The 27,271-nt window shown below is 39.1% G+C and overlaps 2 protein-coding genes across 2 annotated transcripts; both read left to right on the top strand.

Annotated features, from left to right (window-relative positions):
• Window positions 1–2,855: 2,855 nt before the first annotated feature.
• On the top strand, window positions 2,856–12,241 carry skor1b (SKI family transcriptional corepressor 1b). The gene is made up of 8 exons (XM_062420859.1): window positions 2,856–2,866; window positions 5,786–7,508; window positions 7,848–7,932; window positions 8,039–8,143; window positions 8,276–8,335; window positions 8,984–9,058; window positions 11,277–11,351; window positions 12,144–12,241. Exons 1-8 carry the CDS (start codon window positions 2,856–2,858, stop codon window positions 12,239–12,241), a joined length of 2,232 nt encoding a protein of 743 aa, XP_062276843.1.
• Window positions 12,242–15,906: 3,665 nt separating this feature from the next.
• pias1b (protein inhibitor of activated STAT, 1b) lies at window positions 15,907–26,243 on the top strand. Its single transcript, XM_062420858.1, has 14 exons — window positions 15,907–15,951; window positions 18,599–19,031; window positions 19,155–19,239; window positions 19,439–19,486; window positions 20,382–20,472; window positions 20,560–20,694; window positions 20,842–20,947; window positions 21,650–21,723; window positions 21,925–22,085; window positions 22,769–22,902; window positions 22,992–23,169; window positions 23,281–23,420; window positions 23,987–24,024; window positions 24,147–26,243. The coding sequence occupies exons 1-14, from the start codon at window positions 15,907–15,909 to the stop codon at window positions 24,492–24,494; spliced, it is 2,016 nt and encodes a 671-aa protein (XP_062276842.1). The 3' UTR covers window positions 24,495–26,243.
• The last annotated feature ends 1,028 nt before the right edge of the window (window positions 26,244–27,271 follow it).

The following is a 27,271-nucleotide window of genomic DNA, read 5'->3' as shown; positions in this document are numbered from 1 at the left end:
TCAGTAAAAACACCACAAAACTCTGTTTTTTGTACATATTAATTAAACAAACATATAATATATATTAATTAATGAGCTTTGTAGGTCCTGGTAGGCTGGTTTTATGACCTGTGGACTGAGACAGTCTAGCTGCTTCCCACTGTGTCCTGTGTTGATGCTATCGACCCTTTTATCTAACTCTTAAGTAGAAAAAAGCCTCTTCTTTCTTATTTTCTTTCCTTTGAACAGTACATCCTTACCCTTCAACATGTTGGACACATCCTGGGTTTATGAGATGTTTGTACTCTTGAAAGTTTGTAACCTTGAAAGTGCAGTTTATGTTTTTGTTTTTTTTTATTGTTTTTTGTTGTTTTTTGGAGGGGATATTTTATTTGTTTGTTGGCAAAGCTCGTTCCCCCGATCCCTGGTGCTGACAAGGATGTTGCAGACCCTCTCGCCTGTCTGTGATCTTGATGGAAATCTCTGGTCCTCTGTTCACACACACACACACACACACACAGACACAGACACACATGGACACAGAGCCGTAGCTATTTGCACTTCCTGACTTTGAAAGCTGTCAGCAGAGCAACAGCGGGCTGTTTCAGTACTCTGGACAGTTCCTCCACAGAGACCTGCAAAGTGTTCAAACCGGAGGCTCTCACCTCACCCCAAAGTCTGACTGGGGACAGCAAGACGGAGTCCAATACTGAGATTTGCCACTTGCAAACCATGATTGTGAGTGTGTGTGTGTGTGCAGATGAGTCCACGGAGTCACCCAGCCCTTCCCCCCACACACGCATATCATCCACCCAGAGCCATTCTATCTGTATGGAAATTTGGGCTCCACAGCTGGAATCCCACAAAGCACTGTCATCTACTAATAGTTATTATCTCTTTGGCCTGCTCCCTCACAAAAACCCTGCAATACAAGCACATCACATCTTTATGGTAATGCCCTACAATACAGCCCCAAGCTATGGCGCATAGACCTTTGTTATCATTACGATAATTCCCATTCTCACTTGACTCCTCATTACACCATTGAAACTGCTCAGGGTTGTATCTAGACAAATTCCTGCATCTTTCTTTATTACACTGTACCATAGTGTTGATACACAAAACTTAAACTCCCCGAATAGTCTCTGAGCATAGCTAGAAAGCTGATATAATGACAATTAAGTGTCAGAGTTTTCATTGTAAATTAGCCACATAGAGAAGCCTGTGTGCTGCAGTTTTTGTGCTTAATTAGACTTGGTTGTAGATTAGGGTGAGTAATAATTCAGTATTATCATATGTTGACTTTTAATGTCATTGCATCATGACAGTGTGATCAGATCTTGTTTATTTTACAAAACTCTGTTGTCCTAATTAATAACTGACTAAATAAACTGACAATTGGCCTCGCGGTTAGATTTAAGACAAGAATGAGCTTTTAATCTCAACAAAATGTTTTTATTCATACACTGTATAAGTAATTATTTCTGATGTAATGCATACCTGTGTGAAACACAGTTCATTATTATTAAATATGTAATTTTGCATACATTTGCTGTATATTTATATCAACACCAGAAACATATTTTATTCATATTGTGATATTTTTTTCAGCCACATCAGCCAGGCCAAGTTGTAGATATATCAGATATTGAAGTTCAATACAACAACTTTATGCACTTTTTTGTCCAGCACAGAAACTGAGAAACAACCTCTGTTTTCAGGATGATGAACTCCATCCTCTGTGTGTTCTCGTCCTGCACATTTTGTTCAGGAATTCGTTTGAACGTCACTGCACACTGCATATTTGCACGTGTCAAATCTACATTTTACATATATTTATTATTTTTGAACCTAGAATTTATATCCTTTACATCCTCTATAAACCTTAACTGAACCTGTGAATCCTTCTGATATAAAATGTCATCATCTTCTTCTCTGATGGGTTAGAGTCCACAGTGAAAAGGGGCTGAATTTTCCAGTGGTTTTCTTATCAGGTTTTCCACAGCAGAGCAGGTGATTTACTATATATTTATGCCATGATGATGTTCAGGTCAGATCTACACAGCAGGTGAAGCTCAGAGAGAAACGGACCTCGCTGTAGCTGCTTGTGTCCTTGCACTCCTCCATGAATGCCCACACAAGGCCTCTGGATTGCACAAAAACGTAATTGCGACATGATTGGCACAGTTTGTCCCATGCAGCCTGTGTCCCACACTTGAAGGCTCTCCTCGGAGCACCCTCATTGTCACACAGCCTTTTAGCACCTTTGTTCCTCTCTTCCCCTAGGACCTCACAGCTCACCATTGGCAGATGAGTCCCTGTCTGTGACAAAAGGGTCCCTGCGCTCAGCCTCATTTGATGCAGTGATGAACTCCCCCCACCACCATCACCAACACCACCCCCAGCTCCCCCCACTCACTCACTCACACTCACTCTCTGTTACACACACACACACACACACACACACACACACACACACACACACATACACACACACACAAGCATTGCACACCACCTCCTGCGAGAAGAAATGTTCCGTTTAGCGGTGGAGGATGTGGGGGTCAGGACCCAGGGGTGGGCTTTTAGGAGACAAATAAACATCAGACCAGGAGAGGAGTGATGTCTTGTTTACACATTAGCAACCATTTAGCAAGTCTCACTGTTTTCACTGCGTCTCTCCGGTGGCCTCTCAAACAGCAGATCCTCCTCTTTTGTTGTCCTTACGAGCTCAGAATCTATTCGACATCAACACTGTGGTCAACGGTGAATGATCTGAACTGTCTGACTTCTTGATCTTGACTAGGATCTGAGCGGCTACAAAGAATAAGGCATGTATCATATCAAGTTTCTAATAAATGAGTCAGACTCACTTGTTCATGGAGAGCATGTTAGAAAGACCCAGAATTATTAGCCAGAAGCACTTTTTTTCCCAGTGATTGCCATCAAACAGTCTAACCACATTTCACTCTCGCTCTCACCCCTCCACTGTTGATTTCTTGTGATACCCAATCAGCCAAACACACACATGAACACACACATAAACACACTGACAAACTGCATCTTTCTAATACCATCTAATGAGGTGATGACCAACCACTTGTTATAATTGCTTCAGTCTCCTTTTAATTTTCAAGCTTATTAATCATATGTAGAGTTATTTAAGAATGCATAAATTAATCTTAGATTAAAAAGCCTATCAAAGCCTCAAAACAATTAAAGAGTAAGGTAAGATTTCCCCTGGGTTGGCACTTTTATTTTAATAGAGTGTTCAGGTGATTATCATACTTTGATGCAGCACTGTGATTAATGCAGACACACTTTTAAATGAGCTGCTCTCTCTTGCACAGAAAGGTAGAATAAGCACGAGCCAGATAATGACCTCACTGACTTTTTGGGTACTTTTCTCATTTCCGAGCCTGCTGGTTTGGTTGCAGCGGACTGGTGTTACACCGCCTACTGCAGTGAATGAGTTTATGGGTGTTAGATTCAGTTTTTAAAATATGGATTTGAAATAAACTGATGATGATGGTAAATGAAATTTTAAGGAATAGCCTAACTAAGCCTCTTGAACAGCTGGACGTGGGTTTTAGTCCATTTTAGTTGAGCGTCAAAAACCTTGATTTTATCTGATGGCAACAAAGACATTTAATTAAAAGGTTTGCATTAAAAAGGCCAAACCGTTCAATGATCAATACGTACGCAGATGGAGGAGATTGTCTCGCTACCACCCTCTGTTCACTTATATGGACTTTAACTCTCAAATAAAATACATTTTAACTTGAGATTTATTCTGCATATTGATCTGTTATAAAACCATCTGATCCCAAAACAAAAAGCAGCCAAAATTATTATAAATTTAAAATGATGATGAAAATGACGATTTTAGTAATTAAGTCTATTTTTTTTCCATTTCCATTTTTAATGTGATCAAAAACATAAAAACATGGAATACAAATAATTAATGCATTTTAATTTCCATTTAGTAACTGTTCACAGATTACCAAATTATTGTTTGAATATTATAAAAATAATCATTATTATTAGTAGTAGTAGTAGTAGTATTATGTTGACTGTTTTTTATTTAAATTAACTATGCATCTTGCTCTCTTAAATTAAGTGGATAATTATGGACAAATTGTCATTATTGCGGTCCAGCTCTGCCCCTCCGAAGTCAATAGGACCAACAGGAACGTGTCCTGTTACCTTCATCAATATTACATCAGTGACTGGCGCCGCGCGCGTGCCAAATGGAAATGATTAACCCAACGCTTTGTTGACTTTAAAAAGTTAAATGCCCGTCTCTTATGGCGCAAGGCATTGTTCTTCAGTCTGATATTCTTTCTTTCAGCTGAGGCAGAGGGGTTAAAAAAATCACAGACATTGGCCTTTAGAGCAGCTGCTTATTGTCAAAACGCATGTAGGCGAGGAGTAGATTTGTAACACTGTGAATCCGTGGGAACCCAACACATGATGAAGGCCTGCACGCCGTTATTCATCACCGGACCCTGACTCCCTGCACACAACAATGTGTCGTGGGTCCCTGCTGTTGTTAGCGGAATGCCAAATCCCACTGCAGCCTCCTCCATGCATAATGTCAATAACAGTGCGGGGTTGTTGTTTTTTTTCCAACAGGAAAGCGCAAAAGAATTAATTAAATGCATTATGGTCGACACAAAAGGACAGAGTAATAAAAGATTAATGTACATGTTTCCTTTTTTAAAATTTAAAATGTATTTAAACATGCAGGCTGCTTTAAATAAAATATTTAGTTGCTGTTTTTATAGGATTTTTAAAAATAGATATAAATATGACTTTCTTTCTTTGCAGCCAGCATCTGCTTAATATACCTGTAGGCTGCTAGAAGACCAAACACTCCAACCATCTTCATTGGTCATGGATCCATAGTTAATGCAGGCTGCCTGTGTGAGTGGGAGTGCCTTTGCCATAAGTTTTGCCGTCACTTGATTGCTATCGGTGTCGTAGAGGGAGGGGGCTGTACTAGAGCCTGCCTGCCTGCCTGCCTGCCATGTGGACACTGATGCTGCTCCTACTGCTGATGCTGCGCAACCCAAACCTGGCGCACACACCGACAGAGGAGCAGAGAGAGAGGAGGACGCCGAGCAAGGAGGGAGGAGGTGCTGCACGGACAACTGCGTCCAGCTCCTAAAAAAAGCAAACGTCTTTACATCCTCCCAACATAAACCTCTCACACATCACGTCGTTACACTTGATCACATCTTTCTCAGTCACGACGGAGGGGAGCTGCGCGAACATTAGAGGTGAGTTTTGGGGGAAAGTGACTTCGACAGTATGACAGTATGTACAGTCTGCGTTTTAAAGTGTCATGACTTCAATCCATCTATTACAACCTCTTTTTACACTCTGTTGAAATGAAGGAGAATTAAAAAGATATTCAGAATTAAACCTGCAGACAATCATGTATCACAAACTGTAAAAAAGGTAGCATTTGCAGGCTAAATAACATTTTTTACATTGGTTTATGCATGAATATATAATTTATACATCCGAATTATGTTATAACAATATTGCTTAAGGACGGTCAGTTTTGATTCTTATAAGGGTCGGTCTTTAAAAATAACATAAAAATCACTTTATTTAGAATATAGGCCGGTAGCCTAATTATCCTTTCTGCTGTTCTATGTTTAGCAGAGTGAACTACTTATAATAATGAACTGATATTCTTTATTAAAAGCTTGTTATAAAGCTGCACTTGAGGCTTTGACAAAAAAAAAACTCACATCACTTCATGTCTAAATGTTGTCTGCGCAGCCTCCAGGCCTCCAAGGATGGACTCCGTACCTGCGGGGCGAGACTCCAGCTCCTCGCCAAGCTCCAAACAAGAACTTTCCTACCCGGGCACAACCGGCCTGAAGCCCAACCAGGTCGGAGAGACGGTGCTGTACGGAATACCCATCGTGTCTTTGGTGATAGATGGCCAGGAGAGACTTTGCCTTGCGCAGATATCTAACACCCTGTTGAAGAATTACAGCTATAACGAGATACACAACCGGCGTGTGGCGCTTGGGATCACCTGCGTCCAGTGCACTCCTGTCCAGCTGGAGATCCTGCGGAGAGCCGGAGCCATGCCGATCTCCTCCAGGCGCTGCGGGATGATCACTAAACGCGAGGCCGAGAGACTTTGTAAGTCGTTTCTTGGAGCTCACTCGCCTCCAAAACTTCCAGAGAATTTTGCCTTTGATGTGTCCCATGAATGCGCCTGGGGGAGTCGAGGCAGCTTCATCCCGGCCAGATATAACAGCTCCAGGGCCAAGTGCATCAAGTGCACCTACTGCAACATGTATTTTTCTCCTAATAAATTCATATTTCATTCGCATCGCACGCCGGAGTCCAAGTACACGCAGCCAGATGCAGCAAATTTTAATTCATGGAGGCGGCACCTTAAATTAACAGATAAAGGAAGCCAGACAGACGTGTTACATGCGTGGGAAGATGTGAAGGCCATGTTCAACGGTGGCAGTCGCAAGAGGACGCTCCCTGGATGTGGGTCAGAGTCCAGCTCTTCCTTTAAATCACACAGACCGAGCCTTCCTCGAAACTCACCCGAGATACCTCCCAAAATCCTCAACTGCGAGGAAAACCGGGGTGGCATGACGAGCACGCGCAGCTACCCAGTCATCCCCGTGCCCAGTAAGGGTTTTGGGATGCTGCAGAAGATCCCACCGCCGCTCTTCGCTCATCCATACGGGTTCCCAGCTTTCGGCCTGTGCCAGAAGAAAGAAGACAGTATGATGGGAGAGCAGAGTAAAGCCGGCCTCCCAGGTGTCCTGTGGCCTGGTACCAAGGACAGCGCCTATCACTCCTTTCCCATGTTCTGGCCCACTGCGGGTGCTCTGCCCATGCCCCCATACCCCCAAACTCAGCACAAACCCCCTACCGAGCTGCTGTGCCCACCCAGACAGACTGAAATGGACATTTCTGAGCACAGCGACCGGAGCACCAACACCTCCAAAGACAGCATGGTTGATAACGACCGATGCTCCAGTACCCAGTCCACTCGCAACGAAGACGACAAGTCAGGGGATGAGGGGAGGCCGATGGAGGGGATGACCCTTGCACCCCGGAAAATCAGCTACGTCTCCGCCTTCAGACCCGTCATCAAAGACGCAGAGAGCATCGCCAAGCTGTACGGCAACAGGGGTGCTTACAACGGATGTCGCACCGGCTATTTATCGCCTGATTTTTTAAGCGAGAGCTCCAGCTACCGGTCCGTGTCTCCGTGCGTGGACAGCGAGGGTGAGCCGGACGTGGACGTGGAGACAAATAAAACACCAGAGGATGAGGACTCACTGCCTCTGCCTTCAGTGTGTCCTCGGACTCCTCCAGGCTTGGCGCACAGTGTTTCACCAAACGACTCAGACTCCAAGGGCGCACAGGAGACCAGTCTGGTGGACTCCCAGAAAATGAGCCTCCACGTGGCCCAGTCCTCTGACAGAGAACTGCAGAGCAAGCAGCTATCAGAGACCCATGTAGCTGCGTCTTTCCCTGAAGTGAGTGACTTCTAGCTGAGAGAACAGTGGAGACAATACAAGCTGTAATATTTGCACATACAAAAAAAAAAAGTTTTCTGCAAGTGGGCTTCTTTTCTTGGCTTGTGTGTATTTTCTAAGCACATAAATCTTTTTGTCCTTGAGAGGAAATTTGTCTTATATGTTAAAACAAATATATATGTAAAAGCACAAAAAAACAGTCATTTCTTTAAATAAAAATCTACACACTTCAACTTAGAGTATATTTTTAATTTTAGATATATATTTTTTACTTCATTATAATATTTAATCAAACTTGGTATCATTTAAAACAGCTTAAAGAAGTGATTCTGTCTTTAGGTGTACACACCGGAGAGAGGTGAGCTGCAACAAAGGAGCAGTCCGTATCAGCTCAGACCTGCGAGTTACCAGACTGCAGCTCATGGTTAGAGATCTTTTTTTCTTTTTTTTTTTTTTTTTTTTGCTTTTATAAAAATAAAAAAAATCGGAAAGAAAGGGATGAAATTGACATCGATGTATTTTCTCTTAAGATGAGAGTGCAAGTAAAGAGGAGCCGTCTTCCACAGTGGAGGAGATCGAAACGAAATCTTTTAATGAACAAAGCAGCGATGAAAACCAGCGAGAGTCGGATGAGGGTGAGTTACTCCGAGGTCAGAGAACAAGACCTCATAGTATCAGCCTGTAATTCTCTTTTTTAGGCGATACCAGTCTCTCTCTCTTTTTTTCTTTGTAGATAGTAAAATAAAATGTATTTTCTGTGTGTTCAGGCGACGGTGCGCCAGCCAGAGCTCAGCCAGCACAAAGAGACATTCAAAGTCTGGCAAAAGGTAAGATGGATAAAATGATTCACAAGTAACAAGATAACAAGATATTTGAATAACATTATTATTATTATTATTATTATTATCTAAAAGGCTACAATTAGATGTAAGAATTCACTTTCTTTACATTTCATCTTTTTTCATCACATTTATTTCATTTTTTTAAATGATTTTTAAAAAGTAAGGAGGTTCATCACTGTTATATTGGATATTTTATTTATTTACACATCAAACTGCTTTTAATCAGGTTTACTTCCCCTCATTCATCTTCATGGACTTGTTAAGGCCTTGGGGCCAAAAACCCTGCAAACCTCACTGTACTACTGGATGTGAGCAACTTGTGTCATTTGCAAAAGTTAAAACTATTTCATATTGAATTTAAACTAAACAACACAATGCCTTTAGATTTTTGTCTTGTTCTTGTTCTTCTTATTTTTTGCCTTGAGGTTTATTCCTCTCCTCCTCAGAATAACATAAACTGAGGGAAACATTTTTTATGCAGGCCCAGGAGATCCTGCTCTGGACTTTGAGTGTGAATGACAATGACGCTCTCATCACTGCCATTAAAAACAGAAAACTGTTCCAGAAGGCAGCTGACACACAACTTGTTCTTTCCCAACTGAAATATTCTCTATTTGTGTCTGCTTTTTATAGATGAACTACAGAAGCAACTTTTAGAGCAAGTGGAGCTGAGGAAAAAGCTGGAACGTGAATTTCAGAATCTAAAAGGTAAGCCAGATCCTGCACCTGTGCTTTATGACTATGATGATTTTTTTTTGGCTTTTATGAATGTAGCAGTGATTTTATACACAGAGACTTAAAAGTATTTCTATTGCATGTTAAATGTTCCTCTTCTGTCATGTTTGTGATTCATGCCAAAAACATAACCTCTGCCATGTCATGACCAAATCCACCTCGACAGCGTGTGCTCTCTGTCCGAAACACAGATCTGTTAAAAGGCACCATTCTTCCAAAAAAAATGCTAAGTGGTTCAGGGACACGCTCCCCTGGGAGGAGGTGTTTTCAAAACCCCTTTTAACACTGCTTTGAGAGGATTATCATTTTAACCTTCTATCCAATAACATCCTTGAGCCCTTTTTCAGAAAATGGTTTTCTGTAGGAAAGTGAGCTGAATTACAGCCAATTTTGGAGCTCTATTTAATTTACAGAAACACTGATACACTGATACACTAAGCACATATAATCTGATATAAATAGGATGTATGTGGGCACTGTTTTTAATAAAGCTGAAGGAATTTAAAAAAAAAAAAGTAAACTAGCAATTGTGAAAATACTTAAGAGCAATACAATTCAGTTTTCAGTATTGGAATTAAATGCTTTAGCAAAACAATTAAATACATATACACACACACATAATATACATAATTTGTCATGTGGATCTACAGTATTCCTTTGTTACCACATTGCTACTCTAACATGTATAAGTGTGACCATGAAACTGTGTCCATGCATCATGTGAACAGCAGGTGAATATCAGGACAAAACATCCTTCACATCCTGACTGCTGCAGTATTTTATCTGACAGTAACTCATGGAAAGACTCCAATTTCTCTCCAAAATATAGTTGCACAAAATAAATTAAAAATAAAAATGTATCCACTCAAATCTTTTTACACTCTGCTCTACCTGAAAGCTGTTTGACAATCTCATATAAACTGGAGGATGGATGCGCTGCTCAGAACTATAAGAGCTATAACTATAAAAGTAGCACAAAAAAAACATGATAAAAGTAAAAAGCATCAAGAGATTTTAAATTGGTAATTCTCTAAAATCTTGGATCATCAGAAAATGAAAAACAAAGGTATCTGTCAGGTAATTAAAAAGTGTTTATGCAAATGTTTACACTACTAACCAGCACATGTCACCCAGGTCTGGAGTTTAAGTTTAAATAAATGTCATATACTGACTTTACTGTGGGCAGATTATAATGGTTTGATTACAAATCTACTTTTTATGCACGTTTGAGTACTCATTATTTTACTAGTAGAACATATTTAAAATATGATCAGTTGTGACATGTTTCAAATTACATTTAATGTCTCACCTTTGTGAAACCTCACATCAGTTAAAGGGTGATTTAGACATTAATTCATAATATAAAATCATTGTAAAGTGTGAAAGTAAGTTAATTTTTTTTAATGAATACAAGTTGCTACTGAAACTTCTTTGTCAAACGTTAAGCTTTGTGGTGAACTCAGTCATAAAGACATTTTTTTACTGTGTATATAGTATTTAAATAAACTATCCTTGGTTTGATAAACACAAACAATAATCTAATAACAGCATTTTCTTACATTAGACAATTGATATTAATGATTCCACTTTTGTTTTTAAATCCACTTCACACAAAATGTCAGGTAGTTGTGTGATATTTAAGATATAATTAAAATACTTCTCAATTCACAACATTAATAAAATGTCTGAGCACGCTTTTCCTTCCAATGTAGTTTTATTTAAATGAAAAAGAGAGTGAATGAATATCACATTTCTGAAAGGGAGCAATGTGATTGAGTTTTTTTTAATGAGTAGCCTATTAATAATTTGCATTTAATTATTTTCAAAAAATCATATTTAATCTCAATTATAAAGCGTAAACGTAAATATTTGCACATCACGACTGACTGCACCTTGTTTGTCACTTTATCTTTAAAACAGCGCCCTCTACAGGCTGACCAGTTAAATGAATTGAAGTGTTATCAATGTAACTCCTAAAAGTAATAATTCATTAAGAGGGCTTCATCCATGTAAACCCAACTTATCTTTTATTATAGGCTTAATACTTTTTCATTATTTCTTAGGCTGATACTGGTCTGATATTAGTGTCTGAAAGCCAAAATTGGCTAAATTAACGCGTCTCTGATGATGAAATCGAGTTTCTGTTTGTTTATTGCCTCACTAAAATCTCTACCTGCCATTTGTTCCTCAGACAATTTTCAAGATCAAATGAAAAGGGAACTTTCCTACAGGGAGGAGATGGTTCAGCAGCTTCACATTGTCAGAGGTGAGAAAAATAAAGTAATAAAGCAAAGGGAGAGTGGATGTGCACCGGCGATGCTGCCACATCCCTTCAATTTTCTGCCGCGGATTTACAGATTCACCGAGGCTTATTTGCCGACTTGATTGATGACAAAATGCTCTCTCTCTCTCTCTCTCTCTCTCTCTGTGTGTGTGTGTGTGTGTGTGTGTGTGTGTGTGTGTGTGTGTGTGTGTGTGTGTGTGTGTGTGTGTGTGTGTGTGTGTGTGTGTGTGTGTGTGTGTGTGTGTGGTGAATGGTGGGTTTATTGGGTTTGTTTCAAGTTTCTCTTGGGTGTCATTCACTGTTATGATACGCAAAATTGAACCACTTTTTCTCCTCTATATGTAGGCTATGTGTGATCAATTTATTAATTTCCACATATTGGTTAAATACAGACACAGGCCTCTAGCCAAGTGGAAATTAAAAAGAAACATCACATTGTTTCACCACTATATAATCAATTATTGGTCTTCTTTATGTCTTGACACGCTTTATGCAGCGAATTGGACCAAAAAAGTGATTCTCATTATCAGAAATTAAGAGATAATTGATGTCAAATCAGGTGCAACAGCAGCCTTGATGATATTTATATTATAGTTGTGCACCGTAAGGCGCACAGACAGATCTAAACTTGCTTCACTGCATTTGTTATTCTCAATTAATGCAAATATCCAGCCTGTTGTGCTGTCTAGGCTACTTAATGTAATATTTGCGGCGTGTGTAATTATCACTGCGCATGCGCGTACACTGTTGATTGTTTTATCTCCTTCTTCATAGAAGCTCACGACGCTTTGCACCATTTTTCGTGTAAGATGTTAACCCCTCGCCACTGCACCGGCTCCTGCTCCTTCAAATCTCCTCTGCTGCCGCCCTGAAATCAGACTTCTGCACAAAAGGACACATCTTACAGCTTCTGTCCGATGCCCCTTAAAAAGAAAAAAAAGACCCTCCAGGGACGCTCTGAGGAATCATCTGAAAATAGACACTTGTAATTACTTGTAAAAGCCTATTTAAAAAAAGAAGTGTATCTCTACTGTCAGCATTTATTTAACCATCTTGCATACGGTGAAGTTTGTTTTTCCTGAAATAATACCATTGATGATATTTATTATTTGTGGCAAAGTGCAATGACAATGTATGTATCTTGTAATAGTTAGAAGTTGTTATTTCGGTTTTCTGTTGTCAATAGCAGATTTTGACTCGCCAATTCATTGCTCCTCATCCTTTCAGTATTGTGCATTAGCCTACTACTTTTGCTGTGTACTTATTTTTTCTTCTTGCAGGCCAGTAGCTTAAATAACTTTGGATTTTATGCAATTTACACGAGTGAAGGAATTATAACTAGTATCTAAATAGGCCCACACAATATAATTATTATTTCTAGCGGTCAAACCCCATGTTTGTTTGTTTTTGAAGACCTAAACACACAGGTCAGTAGGCTAAATTAGTACACCCTCGATCTTGTATAGCACATATTCTATTAAGAGTAGCCTATTTGTTCATGTAATATTTGTTTTCATCGTTAATGAATAAATCATTTTATTAAAAGGAATGTGGATTATAAGCTTCATTCATACACTTTCCTTGTTTTGGGGGGTTGATCTCAATTTCAATCATTTATCCTTCAACCAGAAGCTGCTTTTAAATTCAGAGTGAGTGCAACTTTTCTTTACCTCCATAAAGAAGACACTGTAACCATGTGAAAACACAATAATTTAGGTTGTAAGGTTTAAAATTTGATCTTGAAATTAGGGCTGCATCTGATTGTCATTGTTGATTAATTCGACTTAAATTTGTTTAATTAATCGATTAATTATTTAAGCAATAGAATATCAGAAAGAGTGGAAAATAATTAGTCCACGGTGAATATTACTTTTTTTGATACATAAGAATTAATATATTTGATTTACAACCAATAAAACGGAGAAAAGCAGTAAGTCTTTGCCTTGTTTTTAAGAAACTGAAGCAATTTTTTTTTGTCATTTGTGCTTTAATTACTTAAACAATTAATGAGCATTAGAACATTTCTTATTCATGTATGGAATAACCTATTGTTCCAGCTCCAGATAAAATATCAATGAAAGAGAAGAAACACTTTAATAACTCTACAGCCTACCTAACCAGTCGGTTTTATTTTTGTGAGAGCGAAATGAAATCCTCCAAACATCTGTAATGTGATGTGATTTTAGTGATATGTCTACAGCATGCTACAGTTCAAGATGGACTCTCTGATCCCACGTTTAATCCCTGCACTGGTCACTTTCATGTATTTCACCAAACTGTACTTAACATTGTACATTGCATTCAACCTCCAATGTTAGGCTACATTACTATTTATTGCACATGCCACATTTAATGTTTGCAATTGTCACCATTTCTTGGTCCGTAGCACAGTCCATTTTTCCTCTATACAGTCAATATTTAATTTAAGTTTTATATCCCATTTCAAAAACTATTATTATTCCATTTTGTGAAATTGTTTTACATGTTTCATTTAATTTTAGCACTACTTTGTTTATTCCATTATTATTATTACCTTTTACGTGTTATATGTGTATTATTTTATGTAGCATTTGTGGGAGCAGACATCCAGACACAATATTTGTGTGTTTGCATACTTTGCTAACAGACAGACTGTTTCTGTGATGTTTGAAGTCTGCAGGGGTTTTTTTTTTTTTTTAATTTATGCTGCAGCAGCGCCCCCTGCCGGCTGCTGCAGAAGGGCGCTATTCATGGGAGTGGATAGTCTATTAAAGGTGCAGTGTGTACAATTTAGTGGCTTCTAGCAGCATAGACTTGTCAGAAATAGAATATAATATTCAGAACTCTGTTTTCATTAGTGTATAATCACCTGAAAATGGGAATCATTATATTTTTGTTACCTGGAGTGAGATGTTTATATCTATACAGGGAGCAGGGTTCTCTTCCACGGAGCTTGCAAGGTTTCACCACCATGTTTCTACACTGGGTTAGAACGGACAAACAAAAAACTGGCTCTAGAGAGAGTCTTTTGTATTTTTTGTGAGTTTTGCAGCCACTTTAGGTTCTCCTAAACTTGGAAGGGGAGCGGTACTCAGTTGGTTCAATCAATCAATCATCTTTATTGATGAAGCACCAAATCACAACATAAGTCATCTCAAGACACTTTTCACATAGAGCAGGTCTAGACCGTACCCTTTATCTTGGAGCCATAATATAATTTTTTTGTTTCTTGTTTTATTTTTTGTTACTTTATGTTGTACAGAATACCATATCTTTGTATATGCCGTTTTTGTGTTTGAACAGTGGGTGGTGCATTTAAGTAAGCTCTAGGTGATGAGCACCAGGTGTGTGAAGGTGAGGGCAAACAGTTTGTGACCGTGAATGAAAACATTTCCCTGTGATGAAGAAAACTGACGAATGGAAACTTACCTGTGATGACATACAGACTAATAAGTTCTACCTGTGCTTAGGTGAGCAAGTGAATTGAATGTAAATAAATGGGTCTCCGCATTCAAAGATACTCACTGTATTGGACATTGGTTTATTGTTGCCCAGAACACTTGTCCGAATAAGTTCTCCCTGTTTGCTCCTCAGAGGCCAAATGTATTCATCTTGATTGAACGACTCTACCCTTTAATTTAATTTACAGAGACCCATTATTCCCCCATGAGCAAGCACTTGGCGACAGCGACAAGGAAAAACTCCCCTTTAACAGCAATCTGGATCCGCAACACTAGATGCCACTAAATCCTAGCACACTGGTCCTTTAAAGGAAAACAACTTTAAGCCTACTTCCTCTAATCCCTGTAGACAATTACAGAGGATAGCTGGCTTTATTTTAAAAGATAATTCCCACCCTCTTAATGGTGAGTTTCAGCTGCTCCCATCAGGACCGAGGTTTATGGTACCTGCTTGGAAAACCAAACGATACAAAAACAGCTTTGTACTAGCAGACATCAGTGCTATTAACAAGTAAAAGAAACTGCAAAATGTAACATTATTTATTTATTCATGTTTTGTATTGTTTCTTTTAACTTGTTTTTACTAATGGCACATATTTGATCTCTTAACTTGATTTTACATATCTTATGTCTTTTATCAACTTTTTTTTAAATTTCTTTTTTTATTCTTGTATCTTGTTTTCTGGGGCCGTTCTTCTTCTTTTGTCCTTTTAGTCTGAGCACTGTCGTCACTTTGTCTAACATGTTCTTGTCAGGTACTGTCTGTTCGTGGGCGTAACAACATGAGATGACTCACTCACTGTAAACCAAATTTACCTAAGGGTACAATACATTATCTGAAGATGAATCCAAAGTTTATTTTAGTTTTCTTTCCTCATTCATTTTCATTTCATGGCTTTTTTGAAAAGATTATGAAATGTAATCATTAACTGAAAGTGGGAGACAGTTTGTTTTTAATTTCCTCTTTTAAAAACCCAAGATAGCTGAGATTTCTTTAGTCAATTTGCATGTCTCTGACTGACCTTACACAGCAGCGCCCCCTGCCGGCCCCCCGCTGCAGCTCAATCTGCGCTGTCCCTTGAGGATGGCTTTTGCGCATGCGCACCCAATGTAACAAGATGGCGGAGAGTGCGGAACTGAAGGTAAAGCGAGCCCAAATATTAGCTTGACAAATAGACGCTTCACACAGTCAGGTTTGAATTGCAAATCGTAGCCACCGCGGTAACTTGACAGCAGAGCACCGAAAAGTGTTGTAATCAAAGCATATGACGCCAAAAAAAAAAAAAGCAAAGCAGCGCAGCCCAGACAAGCTGTTAGCTGGCATGCTAACCCGCTAGCATTAGCTTTGTTATTGTTGCCGACGTTTCTGTTTCTGCGGCTCACCTGCAGATAAGGCCGGATATATCACCTGTGGGACAATATAAGAACTAAACTCATGTCAGCGCGTTGACCCCAGCCTCTCTGTGGTGTGATCCGGCTGTCAGTGTCAGCAGCTCACCGGAGAGGCGGCGGTATCTCTTTTAAAAAACGGGCTCTGTCTATTCCCTGGAAGACCTGCAGCGATAAGCTATTCAGCAGTGTTATTTCTGACTACACGTAACGGAATATATGCGCCGTCTACAGCCTGGTTAGCGGTGATGTTAACCCCAGTTTTTTGGGGCGATCAATCATCAAACAGGAGATAAAGTGAATAGTGTAATATAAGTTAAGTTTCAGTCAAAATACACCACCATAAGTCAGGCGCTAATAATCCTCCTTTTACTAACTTATATTATTAATGTATTTACTGAACAGGTGGCAGATAAACACTGAACATGTGGCAGATAAATGTTTTCTTTCATGATGTGTGTCCCTTCATATGATAGATGTCTGTCTTGTTGACCCTCCTCCTCTGCCGTAGACTATCATACATGAGCTGTGTTATTACTATACACAAGCAGAAAATGCGTTTTGAGTCAAATAATTCAGCTGTTCTTGTTCATAATAACTTTAGAAAGTAACACTTATATTTTGTGGTGTGTTACTCAACAGGCTGGAAGTGTCATGAGGATGTTTGTGGTTTTACCTGTTGCAGCGTTGAATGCTATTTTTGAGGCTCTTTGATTAACACACAGTGGACCTTTTTGATATGATAAGATAATGAGGGAGAAAGAGGAGATGCTATTGGAAGGATTTCAACCTGATAATTGAACCTTTATGTTGTAAAAACCACATCAAAATTATTATTTAAAATATAGTATTATACACGTCTGGAGGGGATATTTAACCATGGTAATATTTGGATATGTATATATGTATAAATACATCCTGCAGTAAATACAAGATAAGATGTATCTTTATTTATTTCCATTTGGAGAAATTCAAAATTACACAAGCAGTATAGTGGAGGAAAAAAAGTAGCAGCTTAAGGGTGAAATTGATCAAAGAAACAAAATAAAATACTATACATGGTAAACAATTTCTGTATTAAAAAATAAATCTACTATAAATAAATGTGCAATATGCAGAAGTTCCTGAGATTATATACATGTGTGCAATGTTCCTGGGATTAATGTAGTAAGGGCAGCAGCAGTCTTTTTTTAGTGGGAGGTACTGTGGTGTGGTGCAGGCCTGGTGCATATGGGCTTCTTGCGTTTTGATGCCAACGTTAAGCGTTTTATTTGTGTTGCTATTTATAAACGATTGATAAGCACAGTCCACTAGTAGGAACAGGAGATTCGTCTATACAGGGTGTAGATATAAAAACACAACCATGTTTAATATATAATATAATACAATGCAGTGACCGTGTAAGAAAAACAACATTTTCTGGAGCTAAAAATGTCATTTTTCACAGTATCACAGATTCAAGTTGTGGATCCAGTTCTGTGGTAATTGATGAGGCTTGTGTTGTTGTCTTATTTGACTGAAATACAACTGAAGGATGTGATTTATATTGTTCAGATTAAAATGTAAAGTGTCATATGATTTCTTGATTGATTGTTTAGTCCGTGAACTGTTAAATAATAGTGGAAAAAATGTCCTCCATTATTTCACAGAGCCCACAGTGATGAATTCAATTGGCTTGTTTTTGCCCTACCAACAGTCCAGAGCCTAGTATTACTCGATTGATTGTTATAAATGTCAAAGTAAAACAGCAAATACACGTTTAAGAAGCTGGAAACAGAAATTATTTGGTATTTTTGCTTGAAATATGACTGAAATAGTTGATCAATTATCAAAATAATTGTAGATTAATCTTCTGCCAGTCGATTAATCATTGCAGCTCTACAACTTAACATGAAGAAGACTTTATAGTACAGTGCAGCCTGTTCAACATCACAAACTAAAGTTGAGTAAACACCTCTCGGACACAGTGTGAAGAATAAATGTCTGGTATATAAAAATTTTATTAGAAGACTTTTATTACTCTAATGTTGTTCTGTGACATTGTAGCATTGTATATTATCACTTGAAGCATCTGATGATGATTTATGGATTGAAAAAGCTGAAAAGCATTCAGTATAAAACAAATCTACAGTCTGTAATTTGGGCTCTGTCTGTCAAAATCATCTCAGAGTCAGTTTGTTTCTGTATCTGAATCATAAATATACTGAATAATTTAAGTTTTTAATATTGCTGTTAGTATTGTGACACTTGTGCTTGTTTGTGTCAGAGATGTGGACGATTTATAAACCAGAGAAGGGTTGTAATGATAGAAAAAATGAATCAATAATAATGTCTAAAAACATGTTTCTTTACATTATCACAGAAAAAAAGGGTTTAATTTCACTCTTTATCTTTCACCAGCAAATGGTAATGAGCCTTCGAGTTTCAGAGCTCCAAGTGTTGTTGGGATATGCAGGACGGAATAAGCACGGACGCAAACACGAACTTTTGACCAAATCTCTCCACCTACTCAAAGCTGGTTGTAGTCCTGCCGTGCAGATGAAGATCAAAGAGCTATACAGACGGCGCTTCCCAACCAAAATGGTTTCGCCGGTGGACCTCGCCCTGCCCGGTGTTCACTCTGCCTCCAGCCTGCCCGCCGGCCTCACACAACTGGGATTTGAAAGCCACGGGTCTCCGTCGCCTATGCTGCCTGTTTCTTTGCTCGGGCCTAAGCATGAGCTCAGTCTGCCTCACCTCTCCTCCGCCCTGCACCCCGTACACCCTGATGTCAAGCTCCAGAGATTGCCATTCTACGACATGCTGGATGAGCTCATTAAGCCAACCAGCCTCGGTGAGTCCGCCACATCCTGCTCTGTAAAAAGTTCATTATGAGCTGACGCAGCTTTAGACCCGAGGGTTTCTGAAGGGTTCCCATCTGACTGCTGTGCTCTGTTTCTGGTTTCTTTTTTTGTAGCCTCAGACAACAGTCAGCGGTTCCAGGAAGCATGTTATGCCTTCGCATTAACACCACAACAAGTTCAACAGATCAGCAGCTCCATGTAAGTGAGAAAGCTCTCTGCAGCTCATTGTGTGACAAAAGGGAAGCAACATATTTTAACCAGCAAACAGATTCAAACTTTTCTCTTTACATTATTAGGAAGCAGGTTATTTTATGACACACTTATCAAATTTGTCATTAAATAGTGTGTTGAGGTATCATAAATAGCTTCATCTGACTCCTTTTTTAAAATTCTCTAGGGACATATCTGGGACCAAATGTGACTTTGCTGTTCAAGTCCAATTAAGGTATGTACAACAACTTTTCTTCCGAGCATAAAAAGTTTCTATTTTAATCAGGAAGTGTGTGTGCTGATTAGTGACAGATTAGTGGACGTGTGTTTACCCTACTCTCAGTTTGGAACCACCTAGAAAAGGTTTTATCATTATGATCTTAACCTCAGTATTTTTTATATTTTCTTTCGTGTCAAAACATATCTGCAGATTGTTGAGATTTCTCTGTGGTGAGGAAGTTAAAACTTTCACCCTAAGCTTTCACTTAGACCTTTTTCTTTATTAGCTAACAATTATAAATAATGATAAATGACAAAAAAAATAACATAATAAATTACTGTGAAGTTGTGGAAGGAGGGATGCAGTGGACACTTGTTTTTATCCACACTGAAGTAAAGCCATTGTTAAAAGTCAGTAATAAAAAAACACAAGTGCTTAGATGTGTGGACACATTTTATAGAGATATATTATAATACAGATATAATGTTAATACATTGTTAGTTAATGTTAATTCATAGTACTGGTGGCGTTGCTGCTAATGTGCCTAAAACTTGGTTTGCAATTCAGTTCCAGGAGAAGTGTAAGTCAGTCAGTGTCAGTGCATCTGTTAGCTCAGGTAAAACATCTTTAACAACTTTTTACCTGATGACATAAAAACAATGACAGTTTTCAAAGTTGCTGAAATATAAATTCACTGTATGGATGAATGGCATCCATTAAGAAATGCTCTCCTATATCATAGATGGAGGTGGCTGTACTTGACACAACTGAAATGGTAAAATAAAACAAGCAAGCCAACCTTTTTTTTTTTTTTTTTTTTTTTTTTAGCGTGGCAACTTAACTGCTTATGAGATTTGTCACTCAAACATTTGAACTTCTCACCTTTGTAACCTGTTCTCTTTATTTCCAGATTTTGTTTATCAGAGACAAGCTGTCCGCAGGAAGATCATTTCCCTCCCAATCTGTGCGTGAAGGTGAATGGAAAGCCCTGTAATCTCCCGGTGAGTCCACACAGTCCATCGTCAGTCTGTGTCGTGTTTTCAGTTCAGAATCAAAGTTGCTGATGTTTGATGTTTTGTTCCCTGCAGGGATATCTTCCTCCCACCAAAAATGGAGTTGAACCAAAAAGGCCCAGTCGCCCCATCAACATAACCTCTCTTGTCCGACTGTCCACCACAGTCCCCAACACAATCGTGGTGTCATGGACTTCAGAAATTGGGAGGGTGAGAAGATCCAGATCAGAATATTTTTAAACTTTTATGAAATTAGTGTCCCAGTATATTTAAATGAAAGCTTTCAGGGGGATATAAATCACATTAGCGTTACTTTTTTTTACCTATTACTTATTTTTTTTTATCTTCTTTTGTCAGAATTTTTCCATGGCTGTTTATTTGGTAAGACAGCAGTCGTCTGCAGTGTTGTTGCAAAGACTACGGGCCAAAGGCATCAGGAACCCTGACCACTCAAGAGCTCTGAGTAAGTCGCCACAAGAATCTCGATTCTTGTGAATCGCTCTGAACACCCCCTCCCATGACTCCTGCTTAAAACACTCAACCAGTGATGTTGGGCCGTAAATTAGACTTTCATTTCATTTATTTTCACACAGGCAGAGAAGTGTAAGATGTTTCCAAATTAAAGCAGTTTACTTTTCTAACCTATAAAATTGGGTACTTTCCCAGTTTTCTCTTTTTCCTGTTTGTTAGACACTGACTTTCATGAAGACCATTTAGTGTGCCTGTCAGTTTTGTTTCATATTGCATTCCAGTGAACTAATGATACAAGCGGATGGTTTTGTACGCAGCGTCTTGTAGAAAACAATTTCTATTGATTCATTTGAGGATTGGTTTTGAGTTGAATCATTACATTCCCAAAGATCCCCACCCCAACTAAAAACAGAGTATGTGTCACCACTATCTTTTGCCTTTGGACCAGAAAATCTGAGCACAATGGGTGGAACTTAATCCATAACTTATTCAGGAACTGAAAAGGGTCCCAAGTTCCTCAATTATAACTGGAAATGTTACTTTGGGCCTTTTTAGAAAGGGCTGTTAATTTTTCTGCACCAAAGATTACAGATAACAGATGAGTGCAGACTGACTGTAAGTTCCTCTGAAACAAAACAACTTATTCCTACATTTCTTGTATCTAACTTTGTGCTCTGCTTGTCCTCTCTTACAGTCAAAGAGAAACTAACGGCTGATCCAGAGAGTGAGATCGCCACCACCAGTCTACGAGTGTCTCTGCTGTGTCCTGTAAATAATCAACTTTATTGCTCAATTTGGAAGAAACTCTGGTGTTATGTGAATTCATTAGATGCACAATTCTGATCACATTTTAAGTTGCAGTAAACAATATGAAAATACTTCTTTTTATACTGTATTAGAAGAGCTAGTAGGTAGTATATGCAGTACTGAAATGTATTTTATGTCTGTCTTTGTGTTTTTGTCTTAAAGCTGGGAAAGATGAGGCTGACAATCGCTTGCCGAGCGATGACATGCTCACACCTTCAGTGCTTTGATGCTACACTTTATATCCAAATGAATGAGAAGAAGCCGACCTGGGTTTGTCCAGTCTGTGACAAGAAGGCACCGTATGAGCACCTCATTATAGACGGGTAAGCACAACACTGCATCAGCTCGGCGCTGCTGTCTGATTCCCCTTCGATGGATTTAGTTTAGAGTGTAAAATGTGAAACAAACAGTAGATTTGTAGCTTCATTTGCCTTGAAGCTGAAATCTGTAATAGAATAGAATAAAATAGTTTATGTCATTGTACAGGTATATAACGAAGAGTGGAGCTCAAATAAAAAGAGACATAAAAGAAATATTTAAGTTAAAAACCTCTCACACACACACACACACACAAGTCAAACATACATACACAGTACTTAGTACTTACGTATACAGTCAGATGCTGCTTGTATTGCACTAATGTTTTTTTAAATTAATATATTGTATGTTATAATTAGGGCTCCAGCAAATCACATGAAGTGCCGTCCAGCAAATAGATGACCTTAACTCAACTTTTGCTGCGTTTTGATTTAAGAAATGTGTCAACCTGAAATGTGTGCAAGCATGTATTTGGTTGGCCAATGCGGTGCCTTGCCATAATGTCGCATTGCAGTTAAAGTTAAGCCAGGTTTAACTTTTTGGCTGGATGAGTCCTCTGCATTAACACCCCCGCTGTGTCTATGTACTGGCCCTTTTTTTAATGGGTGAAGGAATGCACCTGCACTTTAAATGCAGGTCTGTGTTTGGATGTGATTGTGGTTGTTTAGTTGTCATGTTGTCGTCACAGGTTGTTCATGGAAATCTTGAACAGCTGTTCTGACTGTGATGAAATCCAGTTCAAAGAAGACGGAAGCTGGGCGCCCATGAGGTCAAAGAGAGAGGTGCAGGAGGTGTCTGCTTCGTACTACGGTGTAGACAGCGGTAAGGAGCTCACAGATTTCAGATATTGTGTGTTTTGTACTCTTCGCTGTCATCTGTGTGCACAGTGTGAGTTTACTGTTTCTTTGTAGATTCGTCTCGAACAGATTCTCACGAGCAGAAGCGAGGATCATCTCATGACAACAGCAAGAAAGTCGATGTGATCGATCTGACACTGGATAGTTCCTCAGATGAGGAGCTAGATGATGAGCCACCTCCTAAAAGGGCCTGTCCCTCACTGTCACCTGTGTCTCCACCTCCAAACAAGGGGTAAGTCTACAAACCAAGTGACATCACCATAAATAAATGTATTTTCAGCGTCTTTGTGCCCTTTTACTTTTGTCACTAATCTGACGTGGCATCGTTTTCGTCTCCTCTCAGAGTGCTAAACCTACACAGCCAGACTTCACCTGTGAGCCGAGCTCCCAGCATGCCCCCTGTGGAGACCAGCTACATTCCTCCTCCTCCACCTCTTATCCAGGACTACCGCCACTATTATCACACAACTAGTGACCTGCCAGGTACGTCTGTCTCTTACCTGTAATGATAGCCTCAAATCTTATTGCAATACTTCATTTATGTTTGTAAGTTGAAAGAGCTGACGGAGTCATCGCTCCTGTCTGTACTGGCTGGGATGCGATCTTTCTCTAGTGTGACTACCTCTGTAAGAAGTGAGGAACAAATCCAGTCTTTATTCTGGGAAAATAAATATATTCTAACATTCAGCTGAAGCTAATATGAGGTGCCAGCAGTCTCAATTGGCTCAAGAAGACTTTCCAAAGTTAGTTATCTTTGTAAGAAATACTTCCTGGTTGTTACTGATCTTCAACTTGCTCAGAATGAGGTCTGTAGATAATCTCCTGTATTTGTCACAGTGTAGTCATGCTAGGAATGAGGAATGATTAGAGTGACCAACCTAAATATGTAGTTAATGTTGTATTAAGACAGGCTTGATGAATCCAAACATCACACACACACACAACATTTAACAAGCAACAACAAAGCTGGTTTTTGCTTGTTAAATAAATTGGAGTTGTGTGTATCATAAATTAAGTAAATGGACTGAATCTTCTTTACTTTCTTACAGATCTCAATTTCTTCTCCTTCCTCCAAGGCGACAATCAGGTACATTAACTCTGACACGTTTTGAAGGCGGTGTCAGTGGGGAGCATCGCCCTGCTGTACATGATGTTTTAGTTCTGCTGTCGCGTAACGGCCTCTCTTCTCCGTCTTCTCTGTCTACTTAGCATTACAACATGGTGATGGCTGCGGCGGCGGCTGCGTCGGCTTCAGCCTCAGAGGACCACGACCTGCTCCTCAACCGTTTCCTGCCCTACGGCTCGTCTCAGATGTTACGGGAGCAGCCGGGCACCCCTGGGAGCAGCACGCTTGCAGCCACCAACGGAGGCAGCAACAGTGGCAGCACCAGCAGTTTGGTGTCTTCCAGCAGTCTGCGGGACCGCGACAAAGACAGAGAGCGAGACAGAGACAGGGACAACCACTCCATCTCAGGATTGTCACGGTCCTCGGTGGAAGCCGCGGCGGCAGCGGCAGCCATTTATGGCTCCATATCTGACGTTATCTCTCTTGACTAGATCCACACAGAACTTAAAAAACAAGGGAGACCTCGAGAACGGGAGTTCTTTGTAAATAACGAAGAGGAAGATGAAAGAATACAGTGCTATGTACAGAGAGGAAAATCTATTTTCAATTTTACTTATCATATGTACATAAACTTAGGACGCTTCTTGTCCGGTGAGTTACTTCAGTTGATATTTTTCTGTGAATACTGAAGACTTTTTCACACCTCGTCATGTGGTCCTTTGATTAAATTGTACCTTTTGTACTTGGTTTTTACAGTTTTGTTTCAATATTCCATGTCAAAGGCATTATTTCAGTATGATGTTATGTGCACAGAACCCTAATGAGGTGACACCTTATAGAACATGATATTTAGAACATAAAGAAAATGGGCATTGTTATAAATGTACAAAAAGGCAAGTCACGGTAAAACAGGAAAATGTGTAACACTTTCTTTATTTTCTAAATGGCATCATTACTGTCAAAACTGTTTTGACAGCAGAAAGATCTGGCCATTTTTTTCACTGTAGGTTTTTCTGTATGACATCCATGCTGTGGTCATATTTGTAAGGAATTATTTATGATGTAAGTTATGTCGGATGTATGCTGTTTTTTTTCTTTATTTTAAAGAAGCATTCCCTATGCCTCTAGGAACCGTTGCCACTAGAATTGCAAACACGAACGCTAGATCCTTCTGTTGTCATAACGCTGCACTCTCCTCCTCCAAGCTTTTTACACTCAAGTTAAATATGAACAAAATGTCAAGAGTTCAGACTGTAATTAAAATACATATAATTTGGAAATAAGTCAGTATTGTAGGACCAGGCTCCTCCAGTGTGTGGGTGGATGGCACCGGTCCAGCAAGCATCTCTCTGTCATCACATGACACAATTCGACCTTTTATACAGATTTGAAATTTACAATATTGTGTATTTTTCTCTTAAGGTTCTATTTTGCATATTACACTTAACTAAGCTGTGGTGAAGTGGCCAGTCGACATCAACAATCTGCTTCTCCACTCTGTGACGCGGCTACTTTCCGATCCACTTGAAAGTATTGTTTTAGTTCAAAGGCATAAATTTTGTTCAACAAGTGGGTTGATGGCATTTCATGATGTCTTTATGTTTGATTTTAGCACTTGCTTTTTTTTCACATAAAGGCTGTGTAGAGCAGTGAAGTGCTCAGTTACAGTAAACACTTCCAAGAGGAGTTTTCAGCTTTGCATGTCTTGGCAAACTCTGAAAGCTCACCTGTTTGAGTGCCACACTACTCCTTTGTGAGGCCACAGGACACGCAGCCTTTTTGTTGTTCAGTGTATTTGCAACAGCCTATAAGATACCTGTGATAGCTTAGTCTTTGACTGAATCACAATGCATTTTGGCCCAGAAGTTAAAATCCATTGAAGTAATTATGACCCCCCCACCCCACCACCTCCTTGTCCTCCCTTCCTCCTCTCCCCTTTATTTTTCTTGACTTGTGCTTACAATTAGGATTATTTATTATCATATATATTTTCAGCATTTGTTTGATTCGTGGATATGCATTGCTGTCATTGTATGTGATATTTCTTTTGTAATTATATAATTAATGCTATTTAAAGATGTCATTGTTGCTTGACACGCATTGTAACATTTTCTGTTTCTCTGTCCATTTTACTATCAGATGATGTCAATAACTCAGTAGAGGCTTTGATCATTTTGAACCGCTACAAGGTCTACTGTGCTGTTTGATATTTGTAAGAATTAAACAGATATAAGAAAGTGCATCATTGTAGTTGGTCTAAGCACAGATGTCTTTTTTAAGGCATTTTAAGCCTTCATTAGATAATAATAGTGGAGAAATGACAGGAAAGGAAAGGAGTGTGAGGTGCAACAAAGGTGACGTTGAGGTCAAAGGTCAACTTCTCAGTCACAAGGGAGCACATGGTTGACTATATTCTTCAACAATAGGAAATATTTTTTTTAATTTAACATAAGGTGATGCACTAATCCGATAAACTGATTGGTATCAGTGCCGATACAGTCCTGGACTGGATATCAGCTGTGATGTGACTGTTCACATCACTTCATTAAATAGTTTTTTCATCAATGTCATAAAAAGTAGGTTCATTAATGTCAGACCTCCAACTCAGAGTAGTGCCACAGCAATCTCTGGCCTCATGTTACATTTCATAATAATTATTTCAAAAAGTTTCTTGCAGTGAGGAACAAATAGAGGTTTTAAATTTGAGGAAATAAGGAGGACATGTTTTGGATTGATACTTATTATCTGTACCAATTTGAATTATTAATTGAAAATGTTTTACAGGAAGACACAACAGGGTGATTCTGATATGAAAATACTAAAAAAAATGTTTATTTGGCATTTAACAACAGATAACAGAGATACAGGCTAATCATGTCAAAAGCAGTAAGGCATTTTAACCTCCTTTCCTCAGACTCTTTTTATATTATATATAATTATATAGATACACAGTGTTAAATTATATAGGCCTTTTTCATAGAAGACATGTCTCAGTAGGAAAAGCACAGGTATAAATAATAAACCTAAACTGCTTCAATTTCAGGGTCCTGGTGTTCATGCTGACTCACTGTGACACTGTCATGACTTACTGGGACACTTGAATGGAACGAGGCCATTGTTAATGTTATAAGTAATGCTTGTTATTTTCCTGCTATGACAATCAAAAGTCCTGCTCTTAAAAAGTCCAATCAGATAAACTTTTTTTTTTAAAGTCTGGTCAAAAGCGAGCCAGCTGCCAATGAGAGCTCCTGCTGCTGCTCTGTATTTG

The sequence above is a fragment of the Scomber scombrus genome, chromosome 6 (genome assembly GCF_963691925.1).
Source record: "Scomber scombrus chromosome 6, fScoSco1.1, whole genome shotgun sequence".
NCBI classification, from domain to species: domain Eukaryota; kingdom Metazoa; phylum Chordata; class Actinopteri; order Scombriformes; family Scombridae; genus Scomber; species Scomber scombrus.
The sequence above is the reverse complement of the archived record's forward strand: the minus strand, read 5'-3'. Positions and strand labels throughout refer to the sequence as shown.